Source organism: Pan troglodytes, chromosome 14, assembly GCF_028858775.2.
Source record: "Pan troglodytes isolate AG18354 chromosome 14, NHGRI_mPanTro3-v2.0_pri, whole genome shotgun sequence".
Taxonomy (NCBI): Eukaryota; Metazoa; Chordata; class Mammalia; order Primates; family Hominidae; genus Pan; species Pan troglodytes.
Window position 1 is genome coordinate 29,002,727 of NC_072412.2, and position 23,167 is coordinate 29,025,893.

General features: G+C 38.9%; 1 protein-coding gene across 1 annotated transcript in view; it reads right to left on the reverse strand.

The window, feature by feature from the left end:
- UBL3 (ubiquitin like 3) overlaps positions 1-19,227 on the reverse strand; it is an 86,113-nt gene extending 66,886 nt beyond the window's left edge. Inside the window, exon 1 of the mRNA XM_001139173.8 lies at positions 18,018-19,227. Coding sequence (XP_001139173.1) covers positions 18,018-18,044 — 27 coding nt within the window. The 5' untranslated portion in view covers positions 18,045-19,227. The remainder of the gene's footprint in view (positions 1-18,017) is intronic.
- Between the last annotated feature and the right edge of the window lie 3,940 nt (positions 19,228-23,167).

Consider the following 23,167-nt stretch of genomic DNA (forward strand, 5'->3'; position numbering starts at 1 on the left):
ACCAACATGGAGAAAACCCGTCTCTACTAAAAATACAAAATTAGCCGGGGTGGTGGTGCATGCCTGTAATCCCACTTATTCGGGAGGCTGAGGCAGGAGAATCGCTTGAACCAGGGAGACGGAGGTTGCGGTGAGCCAAGATCGCGTCATTGTACTCCAGCCTGGGCAACAAGAGCAAAACTCCGTCTCAAAAAAAAAAAAGATAATTCTACAAGCTTGATTATATGTCTTTCTATATGATAGTTGACTAAAATCAGAAAAGTTAAAAGAAAGGCTGATGACAGCTTACTTAATGATAGAAAAAAAACAACGCTGACATTAAGAGAAGAAAAAAACTAAAAAATCACAAAAAGTAAAACGAAAAGCTTAGCAGTCTGGGACCACTTGGAATACAAGTCAAAAACAAACAAACAAAAAAACAAAAAAAGTCAAAGATCTTTTTAGTCCACTGAAAGAATTAATTATATAAACCATACAAGTGCACTGTCCAATAATAGTAGCCACTAGATACACATAGATATTTTCATTAAAATTAAACATAAGTAAAAATTCGCTTCCTCAAACACTAGCCATGAAGAAAGTGCCCAACAGACACATGTAGCCCAGCACGTGGCTACCTTATTAGACGACACAATAAAGAACATTTCCATGATTGTGCTAAGTTCTATCAGACACCTGCAGTGCTAATTCAACATTCATTGAGTTTTCCTTATTTAGTAGGCACTGTGCTAGACACAGCAGTTTAGAAAGATAAGGCCTCTCTGCCCTCAAAGAGTAAGTACATAGTCTGTTTAGTGGGCGAAACACATAAAAACACTTACAATTGCTAGAGTACAGGTAATGAAATTTATGAAAGAGCAACTAATTCTGTGGCCTAGCTCTGAATTTCAGACCAATTAGCTAAGATTCCAATCCTTTTACCTAATTTCTTTTTTTTTTTTTTTTTTTTTTTTAAGACGGAGTCTCGCTCTTTCGCCCAGGCCAGACTGCAGTGGCGCTATCTCGGCTCACTGCAAGCTCCGCCTCCCGGGTTCACGCCATTCTCCTGCGTCAGCCTCCCGAGTAGCTGGGACTACAGGACCCCACCACAGCGCCCGGCTAATTTTTTGTATTTTTAGTAGAGACGGGGCCTAATTTCTATAATTTACCTTCTCTGTAGACTTAGCCTTGTTCATCTAGCAGTAGACTGTATAACAAATAATGCTGAGACTCACTACTACTTAGAAATCCCCAGGCCATCAGAACCAGAAGTACTGATGCCTGCATAGGATTTAAGTTAGCACTGTTCCTCTGGAGTCTACGCTTTACATTGCTGGCAATCCCTGATGGAAGCAGCTATCCTGCCACTCTGGCTACTTTTCCTTGGTCCCTCCCAGAAGTCAGCTTTGTGCCAACTGTCATTTTTAATTTGGATTTCCCAGCATGTTCTATACTTACAGTGTCTAGCTGCCTGACAAAGTTATAAAGCATTACCAAGGAATTAGCACTGCAGTTGAGGACAAGTTTCAGGTGCAAATGGAGCAAGATAAAGAGAAGTCAAGGTCCACTTTAAGCAGAAAGTGAAGGCTCTGCAAAGGATGAGAGAGAAGCACACGAGTTAAAAGAAAGATTATGGACAAGCAGGGGTTCATTACAACTCAAACACAGGGTACATACAAGGGGCCAACAGGAGATGAGGCTGGAATGCGGCCCAACTGCCAAGACAAGAGCATTAATGCTGTCATGGTAAGAAGGTTGGCCTGGATTAGCATGTGAGTGATAGCCAGCCATTAGTAGGTAGTATAGTCAGACACTGAGATCTGTATTTTCCATAGACAAATCTGGGAAAACGGTGGAAGGCGGACCGCAGTGGATAACTAAAATAAAAAGACGTCTGGATGGAGATCGGGTTAAAAAGTAGTGGAGATAAAAGAGGAAATTGATTTGAAACATATTAGAGAAAAATGATTGGCTTTATTGATGGGATCTATCTAGGACACTGGCACCCAAAAATGTTTGCTGCCCAAATTAGTGAGGAAAATAATGAGACCACTTAGATCACACAGGACAGAAAACAAATACCACAAGAAACATAAAAATTTGAGAACATGGCAGAAGACACACTGTGAGATTTAAAAAGAACAAAGACTCCAATGAGGCAATATTCCCTCTGCCTAGAATATAATTCCCTAAGATAGTTGCATGGCTTGCTCCCCACCTCCTTTAGACTCCTGCATAAATGTCAACATCTCTGTGAGCCCTTCCCTGATCCCGCTATTTAAAACTGAACACAGACACACTCAGCACTCCCAACCCCCTTTACTGCTTTATTTTTCTCTGTAATACTTACCACCATCTAATACACAATATATTTCACTTATTTTGTTCAATGTCTGTATCTTTACTATTTAAATGTAAACTCCATTAGGAGAAGGATTTGTTTGCTTCATTCACCACTATACACCGGCACCTAAAAAAGCGTCTGACACATAGGAGGTACTCAACAAGTACTTATTGACTGTCTGAATAAATAACGCAGTGGCTCACGCCTGTAATCTCAGCACTTTGGGAGGCCGCAGTGGGCAGATCACGAGGTCAAGAGTTCGAGACCAGCCTGGCCAACATGGTGAAACCCCGTCTGTACTAAGACTACAAAAATTAGCCAGGCACAGGTGGCGCGTGCCTGTAATCCCAGCTACTCAGGAGGCTGAGGCAGGAGAATCACTTGAACCCAGGAGCTTCCAGTGAGCTGAGATCGCGCCACAGTGCACTCCAGCCTGGGTGACAGAGCAAGACTCTGTCTCAAGAAAAAAAAAAAGGGAGTAAGAAGAACAGAATGAATACATGTAGACTAGTATGTAAGCATAAAAATGATACCTAACATGAAAAATCTGTTGATCTTTTTGGATGCTCAAATGAAAAAATATGGATAACTAAATAGTTCTTTAAATATAAAAGGCTCAAAAATGTTTTCTTCATATATGACATAATATATTCAAATATATATAATTATAATACAGTCTTTCTCTTTACAGTCACAAAATAATGAGAAAGATTTTATAGCTGGAAAAATCACTCACAATAATTGATAGCCACATAGCAAATCCACCACTTAAAGTACTTAAGTCCTATTAAAGACACCAAACTTCAGTTAATGCTTTCTCAAAACTTCCATTCAAATTTCAAGTTTATTTTCTGACATTTTGGCTTAATGATAAACAAATGTTAAAATTCACATTTAAATTATTAAATTACATGCTAATTTAAAATGTTAAAAATTAAATGTTAAGCTAAGGCAAGAAGCTGAGGTTGAAATATCAGAGTATTAGTATAACTGTAACCACTGGCTTTAAAATATAGTAAAGAGGATATGACAAAGTGAAGAATGGTCAAAAAGTTAGAAAAGTAAAAACTCCAAGAACACAAAAAAGGCTACTTAGCTAGCTGGCTTCAGGAAAATAATCAAACATTACTAAGCTTCACTTTCTCTATCAATGAAATGAAGTTAATAGTAGCACCTACCTACCTGACAGGATTGTTTTGAGAGTTTTCTGATGGATTAAATTTGTTTCAAGTAATAAGCTTGGCACAGTGTCTGTAAGCGATCATCTTACTCCTTTAATCCACAAACATTTATGAAAAATCTACTATACAAAAGGCACTATACTAAGTACTGGTCATGGCAGCAAACAAAAAAAAATATATATATATATATCTCCACCCTCCTGGAATCTATGGCCTACTGGGGAGGACAAATAACTGAATTACAAAGTGTGATACATGCTCCAGAAGAAATCAATATGGTCTTGCAACAGAAACCAAGGGAGTAAAGGCTCTCAACTTTAGATGTCAGGAAAAGTTTCTCTGAAGAAAGAAAAACTACCCATGCAGATGCAGAGAGGGTATAGAAGTATACTGATGAGTATCCTAAGCAAAGACTCTGTGATGCAGAGAGGGTATAGAAGTATGCTGATAAATATCCAGGCCAGGTGCAGTGGCTCACGCCTGTAATCCTAGTAACTCCCAGTGGGAGCCACTGGCTCCCACTTTGGGAGGCCCAGGCAGCTGGATCATGAGGTCAAGAAATCAAGACCATCCTGGCCAACATGGTGAATCCCCATCTCTACCAAAAACACAAAAATTAGCTGGGTGCGGTGGTGCGTGCCTGTAGTCCCATCTACTCGGGAGGCTGAGGCAGGAGAATCACTCGAACCTGGGAGGCGGAGGTTGCAGTGAGTTGAGATCGCGCCACTGCACTCCAGCCTGGCGACAGAGCTAGACGCTGTCTCAAAAAAAAAAAAAAAAAAAAAAAAAAAAGTATATTGATGAATATCCGAGGCAAAGACTCAGCCTTGCTGTGGGATAGGGCTTGTAGCATGTTTGAGGAACTGAAAGGGAGCCAATACAATTAAAGCATAGCAAATCAAATGAGATGACATAGTCATGTTAGGCAGGAGCTAGATCATGCAGGACCCTGAAGGCCCAAGGAAAGGATTTGTAATTTTATTCTATGGAAATTTATTCTTCAATGGAAAACACTCAAGGTATTTTTGGAAAAGGTACTACAGGGAATGTGAATCAAAGTAGAAGGATTAGTTCCAAGATTAATACAATAGTCCAGGAGAGAGAGGGTACTTGAACTAGGTTGGTAGCATGATGAAGAGAAGCAGATGGATTCTAGATATACTTTGAAAGTGACTGAATATAAAGAATGAGGAAAAGAGAGGAATCAAGGATGGCTCCAAGAGATGTCTGACTTAAGCAACTGCTTGGCTGATGGTGCCATGGTAAGTAACATAGTAATTAGTTTTAGCAGTTCTTAGCAACTAGAAGGATAAAAGAGAGAGAGGACTGCCGATTCTACAGCACAAAACAGCAAAAATAAACAAACAAACAAACAAATAAATAAATAAATAAAATAAAACCAGGGTACGAAAAGAAAAGGCAATTAGGCTACCTATGAGAGAACAGCAATATCAGACCAAATTTCCCATGGAAAACAACTATAAAAGTGATATAAAATACCCCTAAATCCCCAGCTATTTGAAGGTTTCCGGAGAACAACCAAGGGTCAGGACTTGAGGAGCCAAGATCCCTTAGAGAAGGGAAACACTTTGAAGATCTCCCTTCAATTCCCCCTTGAGGTATTTGCCAATTACCAGTACAGAGCAAAAGGCCAAGCAGAAAGCAGCATCCCAGAACTTGTATGAATCTCACTGGGCTGGCAAGACACAAAAAGTGGATGTTGTACCACCAAAGGGCCAGGAATTAAGGATCTCAGGAAAATAAAAAGGAACCTCAAAGAAAGGGGCCCAATATTCTGTTCAACTTTTCCTCTCCAGGAATGTGCTGAATTGTAAACAGCATGGACTGAAATTCAGAAAATCCCAACAAAAAGATGTTGAAAAGAGGTCTTAAAAATAGCTTTCATCAGCCTCATGATACCTGAAATTCAGGACTTGCCAAGGAAGAGGTATCTTGGTAAACATGGCAAACTTTCAACTGAGACCTTAGCTAAGGGCTATACACCAGTAGTGCACCAATAGTGAGGCTATCAGAATTTCCTGACTGCCCTGAATTCAGGCTCATGTCTTATCAGTCACTTACGAATCAAAGTAATCAATGTTTTTCTAACTACTCACCAGAGGATATTAAATCCTATATGGAGAAACATAACCATAATTCAGATTCTCTATAATTTTTCATCACAATGTTAATAAAACATTGCCAGGCACCCAAGGAAAAAGGATCAAATAATCAAAAACAAAACAACAGAAACAGGCTCACAGACAATCTAGATGTGATGGTCATCAGACAGGAATTTTGCAACAATAGTTAATATACTCAAGAAAACAGATGAAAACATAAGAATTTGAATCTATGTAAATTTTAGGATAAAAAATACAAAAACTAAAATTAAAAACTCAGTAATTAGAAATAACTGGATACTGGACAGTGAAAATACAAGTGAACATGAAGATAGGTTGCTAGAAAATCTCTAGGCTTACGAGAAGGGGAAAAAAGAATGGAAACAGTGACATGACCTAACATACATGTAATTGTAGTCCCATAAGGAAAGAAGACAATTGAATAGAAATAATACTTAAAGAATATTAGCTAATTCCCGGGCCAGGTGCCTATAATCCCAACACTTTGTAATCATGCCTGTAATCACGCCTGTAATCCCAACACTTTGTAATCATGCTTGTAATCCCAACATTTTGGGAGGCTGAGGCAGGTGGATCACTTGAGGCCAGGAGTTTGAGAACAGCCTGGCCAATATGGCAAAACCCCATCTCTATGAAAAACACAAAAATTAGCCAGGCGTGGTGATATGCGCCTGTAATCCCAGCTACTAGGGAGGCTGAGGCACTAGAATCACTTGAACCCAGGAGGCGGAGGTTGCAGGGAACTGAAATCGCACCACTGCACACCAGCAAGACTCTGTCTCAATAATAATAATAATAATAATAATAATAATTTTAGCTAATTCCCAAATGACAAAAGATAGTAAGCCAAAGATTGACTCAGGACCTCAAGATACTCTACAAGCTTTATGTAGATTACAAATAAAAAAGCTACACAAGAGCACATCAATAGTAAAATTGGTGAAAACCAAAGACAAGATATAATCTTTAAAACAGCCAAAGGAAAACACATTAACTTCAAAGGAATAACAATAAAATCAAAAGCCTGAGTTAACATAAACAGTGGCAGCCAGGTGATGATAAAATAACATCTTGAAGGTGCATAAAGTAGGGACCCTTTAAAAGTGAAGGTAAAATGAACACATTTTCAGGCAAACCAAAACAGGGAATTCATTACCAGAAGACCTGCACTAAAAGTTCCTTGGATAAAAGGATAATTACCCGGATGCACATACAATCAAAAAGAAAGAAATGAAGACCTCCAGAAAGGTAAATTTGAGGACAAAGTGAAATGAGCAATGATTATTTTAACAACAACATTACTCTTATTACCACTGTTATAATTACTTTAACAACAATAATAATAATGACATCTTTGGGGTTGAAAACAAAGCAAAGACTGGAAGAGGGGTAAATGGAATTAAATTAAAAGGCCATTCCATTACCCTGAAGTGGCAAAGGCAAAAATCTATGACAGACAAAAAAGTTAAAGATGTACATTGTAATCTCTATGCTAACCAGTAAAGATAGTAAAAGAATTTATAACAGAGAAGCTGAGAGAAAGGTATTTGGGAAACTATTTGATTAATCCAAAAGAAAACGAAATGGAAGGGAAAGTTATAAAGGACTTAATGATGGAAGTAAAATACAAATTGCAAAATTGTAAATTCAAACCCAAATAATGTGGTACAGTAATTACATTAAAGGTAAAACAGAGATTATCAAACTTAGTAAAAAAGCAAAAACCCAACTATATGATGCTTAAAGAGATTCATCTTACGTATAAGGACGAAGAGAGATTTAAAGGAAATGGATAGAAAAAAAAAGAATGCTATATTAACATCCCCTCTGGAAAAAAACTTTAAAGCAAAAAATGTTACTAGACAGGAAGACAGAACAATCATAAATTTATTTGTAGCTAATAACTTAGCCTCCAAATATGAGGCACAATTTGAGAGAACTAAAAACATACAGACAAATCCTCACATATTTGGCAATGTTAACACAAGTTTCTCAATTGAGTGATTTAAAAAAGACAAAAAAAAGTCAAGTGTGATACAATAGATTGAACATGATTAATAAACTTAATTGCTATATATGGCACACTGTCAATTTTCTAAAACTGACCATAAAGCAAGTGTCAACAAATTACCCACAAGTGAAATCACAGAATGATTCCAGACCACAACAGACACCAAACTAGAAATCAATAACAAAAATATAGCTAGAAAATCCCCAAATGCTGAGAGCACAAGGGAAGTTTTAAAATATGCTTTATTGAATGATAATAAAAATAATATACAACAAACTTGTAAGATCCATCTAAGTTGCATTTAGAGGGAATTTCATATACATTTTTTAAATTCCAAAAATATTCCAAAAAAACCCCACAAAGGAGCCAGGCACAGTGGTCTGCACATCTGTATTCTCAGCTACTTGGGAGGCTGAGGAGGAAGGAGTAGTTGAACCCAGGAGTTCAGAAACCAGCTTGGCCAACACAGTGAGACCCCCATCTCTTAAAAAGATTTTAAAAAATAGGCCGGGCGCAGTGGCTCACGCCTGTAATCCCAGCACTTTGGGAGGCCGAGGCGGGCGGATCACGAGGTCAGGAGATTGAGACCACCCTGGCTAACACGGTGAGACCCCGTCTCTACTAAAAATACAAAAAATTAGCTGGGCGTGGTGGCGGGTGCCTGTAGTCCCAGTTACTCGGGAGGCTGAGGCAGGAGAATGGCGTGAACCCGGGAGGCCGAGCTTGCAGTGAGCAGAGATGGAGCCACTGCATTCTAGCCTGGGCGACAGAGTGAGACTCCGTCTAGGGGAAAAAAAAAAAAAAAAGAAGATTTTAAAAAATAAATAAATAAGCTGACAATTAATGACTTAAGTACTCATCTCAAAAAACTTTTAAAAGTACAGAAAATTATCATTTTTTTAAGTAGAAGAAATAAAGGTAAAGGCAGAAATCAGTAAAAAGTTAAAAACAACATTTAATCTGAAAATGGACTCTGAAAAGACTGCGTACAAAGAGACCCAAATTACAATAAGCAGATTTTGAAAAGGAGAGATCATAGATACTACAAATACCAAAACAATTATAAAAGGATACACACACACACACACAAACCTTAAGCTGAACTGGAAAATTCAGACAAAATGGACAAATCTCTTGAAAAGCAAAACTTGTCAAAATTGACAAAGAAATAGAAAATATGAATAGCTTTTTATGTACTGACGAAATACAATCAATAATCTTCACAAGAAAACTCCAGAGGGCTTCACCAGTGAATTCTTTCAAACATTTGTGGATGGAATAAAATCAATCTTCACAAATTCTTCCAGAGAATTAAAAAGCATTTCCCAACTCATTTTATGAGGTCAGCATAACCTTGATACCTAAATCTGTCAAATACTTTACAAGAAATTAAAATTGCTAGCCAATTTTTTTCATGAACAAAAAAAAATCTAAATGAAGTATTATCTAGCATATACCATTTGAGTAATGTAAAATTAAAAGCTAGGTTTATCCAGAAATTCAAGGATGCTTTAAAATTAGGAAATATATATCCTTCTCTTTCCCACCCATCCCAAAATTAACACATATTTTTTGACAGAGCAACTACATTACTAAGAGTTTTGTCCTAAGGGAATAATCAGACAAGGCACAGAGATATGTTTAAGAATATCCATTATGTCATTGTTTGTAATAGCTTCTAAATGCTCATGAATATGGAATTAGCTAAATAATTTATATACATCTATCATAATCGGTTCAAAATTATAATACGGTTCTATACTTATTTGCATAGATAGATGTTCATAATATAGGCTGAGCTTTAAATATGTAAGGAGGCAGCTTTAGGCTAAACTTGATTTAACATGACAATGAGAATAGCAGGATACAAAAGCAAGACTATTTCTAAGGCAAAGAAAAACACTAATTTTATATGAAAGTAAAGAAAAACATATATCATAAGAACATTTTGTCTAGACACAATAAATTGCCATCTTAAGTACATAAACAAAAATGTTAATGTCAAACTTCAACAATTTTCTTCAGCAGAAAGAACATTTTCTTCTCAAAATCTAGTCAGAAAATTACCCAAATATATATTTACTTAAGACCAAAAATGCTACTAGATTTGACCAACCAATAGAGAATCTCTCTCTCTCTCTCTACATATATATATGCAGTTAAAAGTATGGAGACAAAAACAAAATGCCCCGAAATCACTAAATCCTTTACAAGTCAATCTATTTGTTACATATATAAAGCATTCAAAGTAGTACTTTTTAAGAAAAATCCGCTGTGTAACAAATATATACATAAGAAGACTCAAAGTTCCAACAAGTTTAAAGGAAACTCCCTTTAATTTTACCAATTAGTAAGACAACCAACCTTAATTAAAATCATTCCAATCCAGATGTTACATAGTTTATTACAAAGATATATGAAGTAGGTTTCATTTCTACCATGCTAGCTCAGACCAATCAGTAGGGACTCCCTGGAGCAAGGTGTTGGGAAGGAATCTAAGGCATTCTTAGGATAATGTGCCTGAGGGATTCAGTAATGTTTGCTCAGTTACCGTTGTGGTGAGGGGTGTAGATGTTTATCACTATTGCCACCAGACCCAAATTCCTATTCTAGCTCAACTTCTTCCTCGCTATGTGATCTCAAACAAGTTCCTTACCCTCTCTGAACCTAGGCTGTGAGAAAGTAAAAATGAGCTCGGTTGATAATCAGACTGTGATATCTGAAAGATAGAAGACCAACAGGTAAAAAGTTTTTCCTATGGCCACACTGCAGCTCCAAAATGACCAACAATCTCCCATTCTGTAAGTGATTATGTTTTCTCACCAATGACTTTCCAAATCCCCTTCATTTATCCTGTCTCCTAAACAAAGACTGCTGAAAGACCACTAACCCACCTCCACTTGATGTATGATAGCATTCAGTCCAGGAGTCCCTGCTTCCAGCACAGCCCAAACCCTACTGAAAACTCCTCCCATTCTCTTTCTTTCTTTTTTTTTTTTTTAGAGACAGAGTCTTACTCTGTCGCCCAGGCTGGAGTGCAGTGGCACAATCTCAGCTCACTGCAACCTCTGCTCACTGCAACCTCCACCTCCTGGGTTCAAGTGATTCTCCTGCCTCAGCCTCCGGAGTAGCTGCGATTACAGACGCCTGCCACAATGCCCAGCTAATTTTTGTATTTTTAGTAGAGATGGGGGTTTCACCATGTTGGTCAGGGTGGTCTCGAACTCCTGACCTCAAGTGATCCACCCACCTCGGCCTCCCAAAATGTTGGGATTACAGGTGTGAGCCACCGTGCCCAGCCCTCCCATTCTCTTTTACTGACACTTGGCAGGATCTGGCATATGCTCTTCCTAGCTGCAAAACAGTCAACCTAACTTGTTTCACCACAGATGCATTCCTGGTGGTCTTCACCTGGTGGGTATTAAGAGTTTCTTTATCTGTATACCAACCATATTTATCCAGGGTGACTGTAAGGATTAAATTAAATGCTATAATGTAAAATGCCAAGCATCTGCCTGGTACTAGAAAGTACACAACAAATATTAGTTCTCTCTCCTCTACGAGCTCAAAGTAAAGTTATGTGTAATTTTTTTATCACCTAAGCAGTTCTTCACTATCAAGAAACTGCATCTCTGCAAAACATAACAGCCAGAAAATTAGCCCCCCTAAAAAGAGAATTCTAAGCAACCAAAACAGATATGATCAAGTCCATGAAACAAAAGATACGCACTTTACTGTGAGGTAACTCCTAAAATCCTACTCAGACACCATTTGCTCATTTTAAACACATATTATTTTTAATAAACTTTGGAAATATGGTTTCCACACCCATAGCAAATTAAAACCAGCAACTGTAAATGGTTAGGAATAAGTAGGCACACTGATCACAGGAAAAAACAGCTGCTCAACAAGGCAGGAGACAGAAAACTTCTAACTATCAAACACAAGAAGTTAAAATGCTCAGAAATCTTTAGTCATCTAGTGCAGTGGCTCCTACATTTTTTTGACTGAAGATCCCAAATATAAAATACTTGAGGCACATACCTATAGTATATGTGTTTTCATTTATAAACATACACATAGTATAAAACATATACTAAAAACAGAAATTAAAAGATTAAAATTTTGTTTTTACTTTACTATTTTAACTATCAACTATTTTAAATATTAACTTGTTTTAATCTTTCAATCACTAAAAATGCAATTACTATTAACATATTAGGTGAGCATTATTATTAAATATATCTCCATTTTTTTAAATCTTAGTTTCTTCTTTTGTGAAGTTCAATGTATTTTGCACTTGGTTTTAAGAGCTGTCATAAGTCATACGTGAAAAACTTATCTTACAAAGATGAGATCTATATAGAAGAACATGTCACTTACTAACTTACTAAATCATATTACTTTTTCATTCTATCACCAAATACGCAAACATTTTTATTCAAAGTCAGCTACCTGATGTCAATGTTATTAAAATTTTCTTTTTCCTGACTGCAATAAGAATGTTTACAAATTAAAATGTTTGGCTTTCCAATAAATGGTCCAAAGTCAATTAAAATTCATTGTAAGGAAGATTTTCAACAGACTGGAAATACTTCAACATGCTTTCAAAATGTTCTCCATAACATTTGTTTCTTTTGAAAAGCAGGTACTTTCTCACTTACTGTTTAAAATGTCGATTTTGCCTTGAAGTGACAACTCAGGGATTGTTTTCCCAAACACATCCGCTAGATTTTTATTTTTGGTAGCCTCTTGTCATCATGGATAAGAACAGCATATAGAATACTCATCTTTTGTAATAAAAATGTGTGATTAATCTTTGAGTTCTACAACTCTTAAATGCTTTGACAGCAAACCTCTGTTCCCCATCTCAATAAGAAGTATCATAGATTCTTCTTTTAAAAAGTATTTTTAAAGGGACTATATAAAAGAAAAACTGGAAACACTCTGAGAAACTCATGGTGCTGTTGCTGGCATCTACATTCTAGAATTCACACATCTTCCCTCAGCAAACCACACTCTCAGTGACCACCTGAATGCAGGTGGACCTAGGAGAACCTCATAGCCAATTCACATAGTATGAATAGAAAAGCTCAATTCTTTTCCCTTTTGGGGGACAAAATAAACAAACAGAAGTTCTCATATTTACTTCTCAAAATTGACTTGCTTCACCTCATTTTGTAAATTACTGATCTAGTGAAGGGGCATAAAGCTTCACAATCCATATTAGGTGCCGAGGGTATTATAGTTGTAGCTTATGCCTGTTAATACTACTACCATATTACACAGACAGGTACCCAATAAACACTGATTGAATGCAAGCAATATTATTCAAATCATAGCTCTAAGTCATCAAAAATAAGTTAAATTATGCATAGTATATTTCATTTAAGCAAATGCAATGGTAATCCAACATTGTTAGACTGGGCTATCTTAACACTCAACCTCCAAGTATTCAGAAAATTTACTGGTTCGGAATGACTTATTACCCAAGGTTTCCAGGTTACCATGAATTCTACAGTCACTCTTCATTTTTCCCTCCCAGAATAAGATGACTTAGAAAATCAAAGAGCACATTTACTAAGTATATGCTTCAGTCTCCTAAAACATATTTAATGTTCTATATTGTGAAAACTATTAGCACCATCAGTATTTTATCCACTAATTTAAAATAACTTCAAGTTTTAATACTATAAGTATCTATTTTTCATATTCCAAGTGATAACAGAAGCAGACATTATAGACTTCATATTTAACACCACTATTACTACGGAACAATATTTATTTTTTCCGTAAGTAACGAAGACAGTAATAGTTTGTGAGTCAAGAAAGTCACTCAACAATTTCTGAATGTCTAAAAAATATCAGAGGTGAAATAAAAGTGATACTATATCCATAGAAATTTGATACCTGTGTAAGAGGAATGTCAAAAGCACTAAAGAAAAATGGTTTACAAGAAGGAAAGATCACTGTGGCCTAAAATGAACTAAAGACCATTTTAGACACAAGCTGGGGTAGGATTCAGAGCTAGAAAGAAGGAATTCAAAGCTGTGGGAAACAATGTCATCTGTTTTCTTAATAAAAATGTCTAATTCAAAATACCAAATATGAGACATTCAAGTAAAAATTCAGAGAAACATTCAATTTTTAATATATTATTTATTAAGCTATTCAAGTCACACATATATGTAAACAGTACTTATCTACCCTTTGGCTTTATAAAACCCTCCAACTTAAACCTGAAATAAGAATCATCAGGAAGAGAAAGAAAAATAAAAAGGAGCTGTAAGTATAGAGGAAAAAGTCCCTGGGCATTAAATCTCAGTATACTTTTCTATTTTCTGGACCTTTTCCTTTCATGGCATTTTCTCCTGGTATATTCAACATATGTCATTTTACTTTAACTTGGAAAAGTGATAAAAGTTCACTTTGAAAGGAAATGTATTTTAGTAATTTCCTGTCCACAAGAGGGCTCCAATAATTCTTACATGAATGGAAGTGATATAAGAAAAATTACAATAAAAATATTCATTAAGCACATAAAATATACTGGAAAAAACTTGAATTGTCATTATCTGATTCAACTCCTATTACAAATTGTTGTTATCTGCTACAATTTTTACATTACAGTTGTTAAAGATACGGGGCTTTTCTTTGACCGTTTTATCAACTAAAATGTTTTGAATCACAAAATTGCTTTGCCATTATTCTCACACTGTCAATTTCTCTCTTAAAGTTTTCAATGTAATAGATATTATAAAGTATAATTTTAGTCCAAAGCTCTAAATAGTAGCCTAAATGTTGTATACAATACTCTTATAAAAACAAGAATGTATTTCTTGATAACTTTACCAATCCAGAAAACAAAATTACCATTGCTTGCCCAGTCTTAGGCCTTATTACTAACACAGGCAGTAAATATTTTCTTGCAAAAAACCTACAGTGGTTAACATAAGTCACACTGCAACTATAAACCATGAATATAGCCGCATCATGAACTATGATCTTGGCTGCAACATAAATAAATAAATACATCATTTAAATACAATATATTATAATGATATTCTGTTGAGATATTTTCAGATTTTTTCACAAATAAGTTACTACACTAAGATGTTATTAAATCTAGTTCAAACTCAATCACTCTTAGCAAAGAAAAACCAACATTTCAAGTAAATACACTTGTAATATTTATAGGACATATATATTGCAGAATGTAGTAAAAGTACCAACGACAAATTATGTTTTAAAGGGTACAGCAAATCCATTCACTACGGGTGCCACTCCCTCATCCAAAAAATTGACATTTGGATCATTAAAAATGAGACTCCTTATGCTAAACACAAAAATTTACTGGATGTTCAAAAATAAATTTTAAATGGGAGTTCTACCTACAAAACAAAAACCAAAGCTAAAAAATCTATTTTAAAGTGAGTCATAATCACGGCCATAAAAAGACTTTACCAAAAACATCAATTGATTTAGCAATTATTGTAGCTCGAGAATAAATTATCTCTATTGGAAACATGATAGGGGTTAACTTCACCACTCCATCCCATCTCCCCAACAGGATTTTCCTATACAACTGACAAGCACCATTAACATATAAAAGATTGACTTCAATAGAAATGACACCACCACCAAAAAGTAAAAAAGTGTAACATTTGTTTCAGCACAGTTGACAGCACATACTGTCAACTAGGAGAAAGCTTAACATTTTACTGCATCTAGCAAAAATGTATTTAACAGTACATATCCTGATCAATTTAGAGTTATGCTGCAAGGGATATATGTCATTAGCTTTGCTGTGGGAGTGGTGAGAGGAGCTCTTCAAGGTTTGGAGCGGTAAATTGTTGTCATGAATGTAAACTAAAATCAATTGTCAATTCATGGTATTAAGAGTTTAATAATCATGAAGCATTTAATCGACAACTTCTAACCAGTATTTGTCATGTTATATTTCAAAAAGTTGAGAATTCTAGGCACAAAGCAAATGATAGACTTTGCTTTGCACAAAGCAAAAATGCAAAGTTAAGTAATAAACGAACGTTTAAAAGACTTTCACAAAGAGAAAATCTTAACCTCTAACCAGTTGAACAGTAGAAAACAAGACATAAAAAAATACTCAGAACAATCAAACCTGTGCTGTACGTTAGTACCCACTCTGAAATAGCATCATCAGGGCATTATATGTTTATTACATAATATTGCTTTGCCCTTGCATATCACCTTTAATCAAAGGATCTCAAAGCACCACAGAATCATCAAGGCCTTAACATCCAGTCTCAAACAGATAAACTGTTATATTTTATAATTGCAGATATTAATAAAACCCTGCTCCTACTTCCCAGTCCTCTGATCCTAACATCAGCCTCCAAACCCTCTCTCTGACTTGGAAACAGTATTTCCCAAATCATCTCAATCTGTGACTGATGCCACGCACATTCCAGCTTTTCTTCACTGGACCTAAAGGAAGTAGTGGCACTGTTTTAATAACACATCTATTTCATTCCAACGTCTGTGAGAGAATAGACGGTACTTAAGGTTAACCTATTTTGCACTGTGCTTGATGATATAAAATGGAGGCTTTCGAGAGAGCAAATCTTTGCTCGAGGCGATGAACCCACAGATCACTCATCAAACAAGGGAAATAGCATTTCCCAGCTCTGTCTAGAGACCGCTCCCTGCAACTTCAAGAGCGGTATGGAGGAAAGCTTGTCCAGCCGTACTTAACCAGGCAGGAGGCTATTTCATGTGTGCACACCAGAAGAGAAGCGAAAACTAAAAGGACAACGCACGAGTTTTAGGACTCAGGAAGGAGACTGTAAAGCTGTTATGTGGCCACCCCCAGAGACAGAACACTGTGTTTCCTTTGCATTAAATGGGAAATTAAACAAGAGCAAAATTCCTTTAAACCAAGGTCAAAATAAGCCATTTAGAATCATTTAATTTTTGTTATAAAATCTGTATATGAGGTTTGCTCCTCTAGAAACATCTGGCGTTTTAAAATTTAATCATCAGCAGGCTGGGCGCAGTGGCTCACGCCTGTAATCTCAGCACTTTGGGAGGCCAAGATGGGTGGATCATCTGAGGTCAGGAGTTTGAGACCAGCCTGGCCAACATAGTGAAACCCTGTCTCCACAAAAAAAAAAAATTAGCCGGGTGTGGTGGTGGGCGCCTGTAATCCCAGTTACTTGGGAGGCTGAGGCAGGAGAATCGCTTGAACCCAGGAGGCAGAGGTTGCAGTGAGCCGAGATCGCGCCATTGCACTCCAGCCTGGGCAACAAGAGCAAAACTCCGTCTCAAAAAATAAAAATTAAATTAAAATTAAATTAAAATTAAAAAACAAAATAAAATTTAATCATCAGCAAAGTTCAATTTGTTTCCACTGAATACACAAACACTCAAATGTTAACATATGTGAGCACAACTACGTTAACTTCAATTCCTTCACAAACAGGATTATTCCTCTTCCTGGTAATTAAATGCATTATGTTTGTCCTTAGGACTGCAAAATGTAACTTCACACTCACACAAGCCAAGCCCCAGCACTGTAAGGTTACACGGTTACTGTTAGTCAACCGACTCACAACCTTACCCTTTATAAACAAAACAAAGAAAGGCGTCAATAAACAACAGTACTTTTTGTTTCAAGTTCTCAACACTCAGTGATCGAGGCTCAATACTATGTTTCCTTAGCTTTATGTCTAATATGGAATCTACTATTAATAAATATCTGGCATTAAAAAGCCCTGGAATATTCATTGTAAGTACCAATACAGGGTCAGCCTACGTTTCTGAAAATCCCAAAATATCTTTATATTTCTGTTGTCATCCGTATTCAGACATTTCAAAAACCTCACAGCAAATTCTAACATACTTTTTCTTGAAGAGATGTGCATCCCTGTTCTTGAAAAATATCAAGTTCGTCCCTACTGCAATGACGATCTCATCTGTGTCATAAAGCAAGATTCCCGTTTCCCTACCTATTCTCTCGTAGGGACACCCGTCCTCAGCTCTGCCCACTGTCCCTGACGTTTTCAGAAACGTTAAAATACTAGTGTTCGGAGGCTTCTAGCGAAGAGGGAGATGTTTTGTCCCCTCAAGCTACCATGATACATTTCCCTACTTCTCCACTATCTTCAATGCCTTAGAAAACACGACCAAATGAGAGAACCCATATTAAAAGCAGTACTTCCTAAAAGGGGGAAACCAGAAGCTCCAACTTCTCCAAATCGCTCAGCACAGTGGCTTTTCGACAGTCCCCAGCAAATCTTCGCCCCACGCCTGCCGTCTTTCCGATTAAATAAGATTGGAAACCACAATTAAATCAGTGTCATAACTTATCCGTCACTTACCATATCCGCCGGGACATTACTGGACATCTTGCCGTTTGATATACACCCAGATGTTTACGAAAAAAAAACAAAGAAAAAAGAGCAGAAGTCTTCACGTTACAGAAATAAACCACGATTTTGACTGGTTCGTGATGTGCTTTCTCCCCCAAAAATAAAGTTATTTTGGAGCCAAAGTGCCGGTCAGGCCGAGGTTCTGGTTCGAAGAGGAACAATCCCCAGGAGCTGTGTGGCCGGAGCAGGAAGAAACTCCCGGGACAGCAGAGGCAGCCCCCGTCGTCGTCGTCGTCGTCAGCAGCAGCAGCAGCAGCCCCAGGACCGGCCGCGCCAGGTGGACCGAGCCGAGTGACACACGGACATGGAGAGGGGTGGGAGGGGGTTAAATGCGCCTTCCTCCTTTCCCAGCCCCGGCAATGATTCACACTTGCTCCCGAGTCAAGTCCTCATTAAGCAGGAGGAAAATGCCCCAGCGTGGATGTACACAGATAACTATGTAGCTACACATCGACGCGTGAGCCTTGAGTGGCGGCCGAGCGGTGGCCGGACGCTGGCCGCGGACCCTGCAGAGCCGCTCTCGGAGCGCCCGCGCGGACAGCGCGGGGAAACGGCTCAACTCGCGCCGCGGGGGCGAAGAGCCGGGCCGCGGAAACCCGCGCTCAAGGGCATTTAACTAGTTGGAAGCCAAAGCGAAAGACCGGAGCGGGGGACCGACAGCGCGGGGGTGCTCGGGGCCGGCCGGGACACTCCACAGCCCCTCTGGGCTCAGGCCGCGGGCGCCTCCGGACAGCAGCTGGGGTCGGGGTGCATCGTCTCCGGCTCCTCACCGCTCCTCTTCTGCCTCCGCCTTCCCCGCCGCCGCCTCCCCGGTCTCCGCCTTCCCTTCCCCTCCCCTCCCCGGCCTCGCGAGCTCCGGGCGACGCCGACTTCGGCTGGTCCCCGGAAGAGGCCGGGTCCTCCTTCTCCTCAGCCCGGGAATGGTTTCCTCTCAGAGCTTTGTTTCTCCTCCTCCTCCTTCACTTTTCAGTCCCACACGCCGCGGCCGCCTCCTGTCATCGCCTCTCAAACCAACATGGCGGCAGCGGCGGCGGCTGCCTGAGTGCGACTAAGGGAAACGGGGAGAGCCCGGACCCCCCCTCGCAGCAGCCGCCGCCCCCGTCCTCGTCCTCCCTCCGCGGACACCAAGTGCGTCACCACGGAGACCATTCCCTCGAGCATCACGGGAAGTGTAGTCTTCGAGGGTTGGTGGGGGGAGGGAGCCGCCGAACGCCTCCTCACCCAGCTCCGAAGCCACGCCCCCCATAGCAACAGTTGCGAGGAAAGGAAAGCTCCCTTTCCCTTGATTTGGACAAGCTGCTGCCCAGGAGTTAAGTGATACCTGCTACCAGGAGTGCTGTGATCATGAGAATTGTTGGGAGAAAATAATTCTGCATAGAGAAATTCCCTTATGCACGATATGCACACAGAGCTAAAATATGCTGTACCTCCAAGCAGAATCATTCATTTTAATTACAGCACATTCTCCACATCCTGCAATCTCAATGCATTTTGTAGAGTGATTTCATCTAGGTCTCCTCAACATTACATTTTGAAGAACAAAAGCAATCATTGATTTCCAATAAGGTCACATAAGTTCAACAGGAACAAGGATCTCATTAAGCAGTGAGAATATTTGAACATGTGTTTCCTTGAAGACCCAGGGCAATAAAGCTACAATCTACTTAACTGAAATTACCAAAACTGTATTACATACAACAGTGTTATTATATCAAATCTGTATCAGGAAATAGCTACTACAAACTTCATGGGGATTCACCAGTTTACCCATCTGGACCCTAAATTCTATTCTATGTAACTCATAATGTAATTGAAAACCTATATGCCTTGCAGTGATTAGCAAATAGGAGAAAATAATGCCATTGTTGAGACACCATTCAGATGGACATTTGTGATTCTGCATTTTGTTCCTAAATCTGAGGTCAACATCTGAATCCCTATTCATATCTCTCTTAGTCCTTTGACAGAGTACTTTAGAATGGGCAGTCTCAATATGATGCCTATATATAAATGCCAACGAATTTAGAGTCTGAAAGCCACCTCTCCAACCTACAGCTGTGTGACCTCATCTGTAAAATGGTCTTGCCTACCTTCCGGGGTAAAGTAGGGGTAGTTATGAGGATGAGTTCATGCATGGGAAATAAATCACTTTGTAAATAATAATGCATCATTTGATATGAAATGTCACTACTCATTCTCTCATTCAGCAAACAAATGTGCCAGGCACTCTGCTAGGCACTAGGAGTTTAAAAATGAGTCACTGTAGCGAACAGCAGCATCATGTGGCAGAAATGCCAAGGTCTTGGGTTGGCAATGGGGGTTATTACATCCTTGTCTATAGGGCTGTTGAAAAGGGGCAGAATCCAGTCACTGTCCTCAGGGAGCTCATTGTCTAGAAGCCTACGTGATTCCCCACAGCAATCTCTCCAGTTGGGTTTCTCATCAGATGGAAACCCACAGGACATTTAGAGTACCTGCCTCTTGAGTAGCCTGGGTGGAGAAATTCCAAACACTCCTGAGGGCCTATATCACCCTGAGGAAGATAGATCAAATTCTCCAAAAAACCAAAGGCCAGAAGAGAAGAGAGGCCCAAATCTCACTGTGATTAGGCTTCAGGACTTTGTCTAGATATTTCCAAGTCCATAGTTACATGATTTTCCATGGCCTTTGTTATTTGGTTGCTCATTTGCCATGTTTAGCAACCACAGAGTCCCCCTACCCCTACACCAGCCCCCCAGGAAATAAGGGCAGGTGAAAATACTTCAATTGACCAATGAGCTCAGAAGGAATATTGGAGCACATTTTGAAAGCTCTAACTCACAGAGTTAGTCCCTCCACCACACCCTTGACTCCAACTTTTATCCAATGACCTCCCTGGCCATGGCACTGCCTGGCCATAGCACTGCCGGGCCTAAGTGCCACTGTAAGTAGAAAGGCAAGAGTTGCTGTTTGCTGCAGGTTACCACTGCCACCTTTACAAAAGGCAATGTCTTTCAAAAGTTGCTGTGTTTCCAATTACTCTTCTAAGAGGGGCTGAGACATTATTCTCAATAAAACTCATTATAACTCATCCCTAACATTGTTAAGGCATGAGGTAACATTATTGGACACAGTTGCAGATTTTTCCACTCTTTCTTTTCTCTTTGCTTCCCAGCTCAGGCGGGTGAGGTGGGAGGCTGTAGAAAGGAGTTCAGCTGTCCCAAGCAGGAAAAGGTAGCATCTTCTTGACACCAGAAATCTATTGTCAGCATCAGTTGGAAGAAAGTGAATGACACAGCATTTTTGTAATGGGAAAAATAACTTCATAGGAACTCAAAAGACCTGGCTCTGCCACGAATTAGTTATGTGACCTTTTGCCTCTCTGAGTTTCAATTTCTTCATCTGAGAAGCTTGAACTAAATCTCTAAGGTCCCTTCTAAGAGTCTATGAGTGTCAAGTCCTGGAAAAATAGGGCATGACACCCATGGCCTGTTAAAAATATCTTCCCTAAGTGACTACTTATGGGTAGGAGGGATTTTGGGGGAACAGGGAAGGTGGAAGGATGACAACCTAAAATTAGATTTTGGCGATGGTTGTAGAACTCTGTAAATACACAGGAAACCACTGGATTGTACACTTTAAATGAGTAATTTTTATTTGTTAAAATGTAGCAAAATACACGTAACATAAAATTTAACATCTTAGTCTTTTTTACATTTTCAGTTCAGTGGCATTAAGTACGTTCACACTGTGCAACCACCACCACCATCCATTCACAGAACTCTTTTCATCTTGCTCCCTGAACTCATTAAGCACCAACTCCCCTTTCTGTCTCTCCCAAACACCATTCTACTTTCTGTTTCTATGTTTTTTTACTACTCTGAATACTTCATATGAATAGAATCATATGGTATTGTCTTTTTGTGGCTAGCTTATTTCACTTAGAAAAATGTCTTCAAGATTTATCCATGTTATAACATGTCAGGATTTCCTTCCCTTGTATGGCTGATTAATTTTCCATTGTATGTATATACCACATTTTATGTATTCATTTATCCATGGATAGACACGTCAATTGTTTCTACCATAGAGCTATTGAGAAATGAGTGGATTTTATAATATGTAAATTATATCTCATACATTTGTTAACAAATATATCTCCCCCATCTACCATGTAAGTGTCTAAAATGGCTCCCATCTTAAGATCATTCCTGAAGGATCTTCTCAAGGAACCTCATGAAGTTAAAATAACTAAATGGAAGAATTACTTTCTGTGAAACCAGTAAACTTTTATCATGTGGTTCTTTAGTTGATTATCTCATGATGCCATGCTCTGTCATTTACAAAGGATCAGAGAGTAGGAAAATGCCATAAGAAGCAGAGACAGCCTTTGCCATCTCCATTCAGTTTTGCTCAAGGCTGGCCTGATCTGCAGGTACCCAGACCCCCAGACACAGTGTGGAGTTTCCTATCAAAGGGCAGCTGGAACCCTATGTGTTCTGGTCATGGCCCAGGGGCAGGGGCCCAGTGCGAGGGCAATCACAACTCTACCCATGCCTAAGGTTCTGCTTTAAGTCTTTTATTTGATTCTAGCCAATGTAAGAGTCACTTCAAAGACTTAGTAAAATTATTCTGTACTTCCCATGAGAAAACTATGTGAAACCCTCTAACATAGAAGGGGTCTCAAGAAATGTTGATTCTGCCATGTGCAGCTGCTCATGCCTGTAATCCCAGCCCTTTGGGAGGCCAAGGCGGGTAGATCACCTGAGATCAGGAGTTTGAGACCAGCCTGGCCAACACAGTGAAACCCTGTCTCTACTAAAAATACAAAAAAAAATTAGCTGGGAGTGGTGGCAGACGCCTGTAATCCCAGCTACTCAGGAGGCTGAGGCGGGAGAATCACTTGAACCTGGGAGGCAGAGGTTGCAGTGAGCCGAGATCGCGCCACTGGACTCCAGCCCGGGCAACAAGAGCAAAACTCCGTCTCCAGAAAAAAAGAAAAAAAGAAATGTTGATTCCCTACCACAAGTGGCCAAGGGCTTTCCTCTGAAACTAGAGATAATTTACTGAATGGTTTTGTAATAGATTTTCCTCCCTTAGTCTTTACTCTTGCTGGAGCA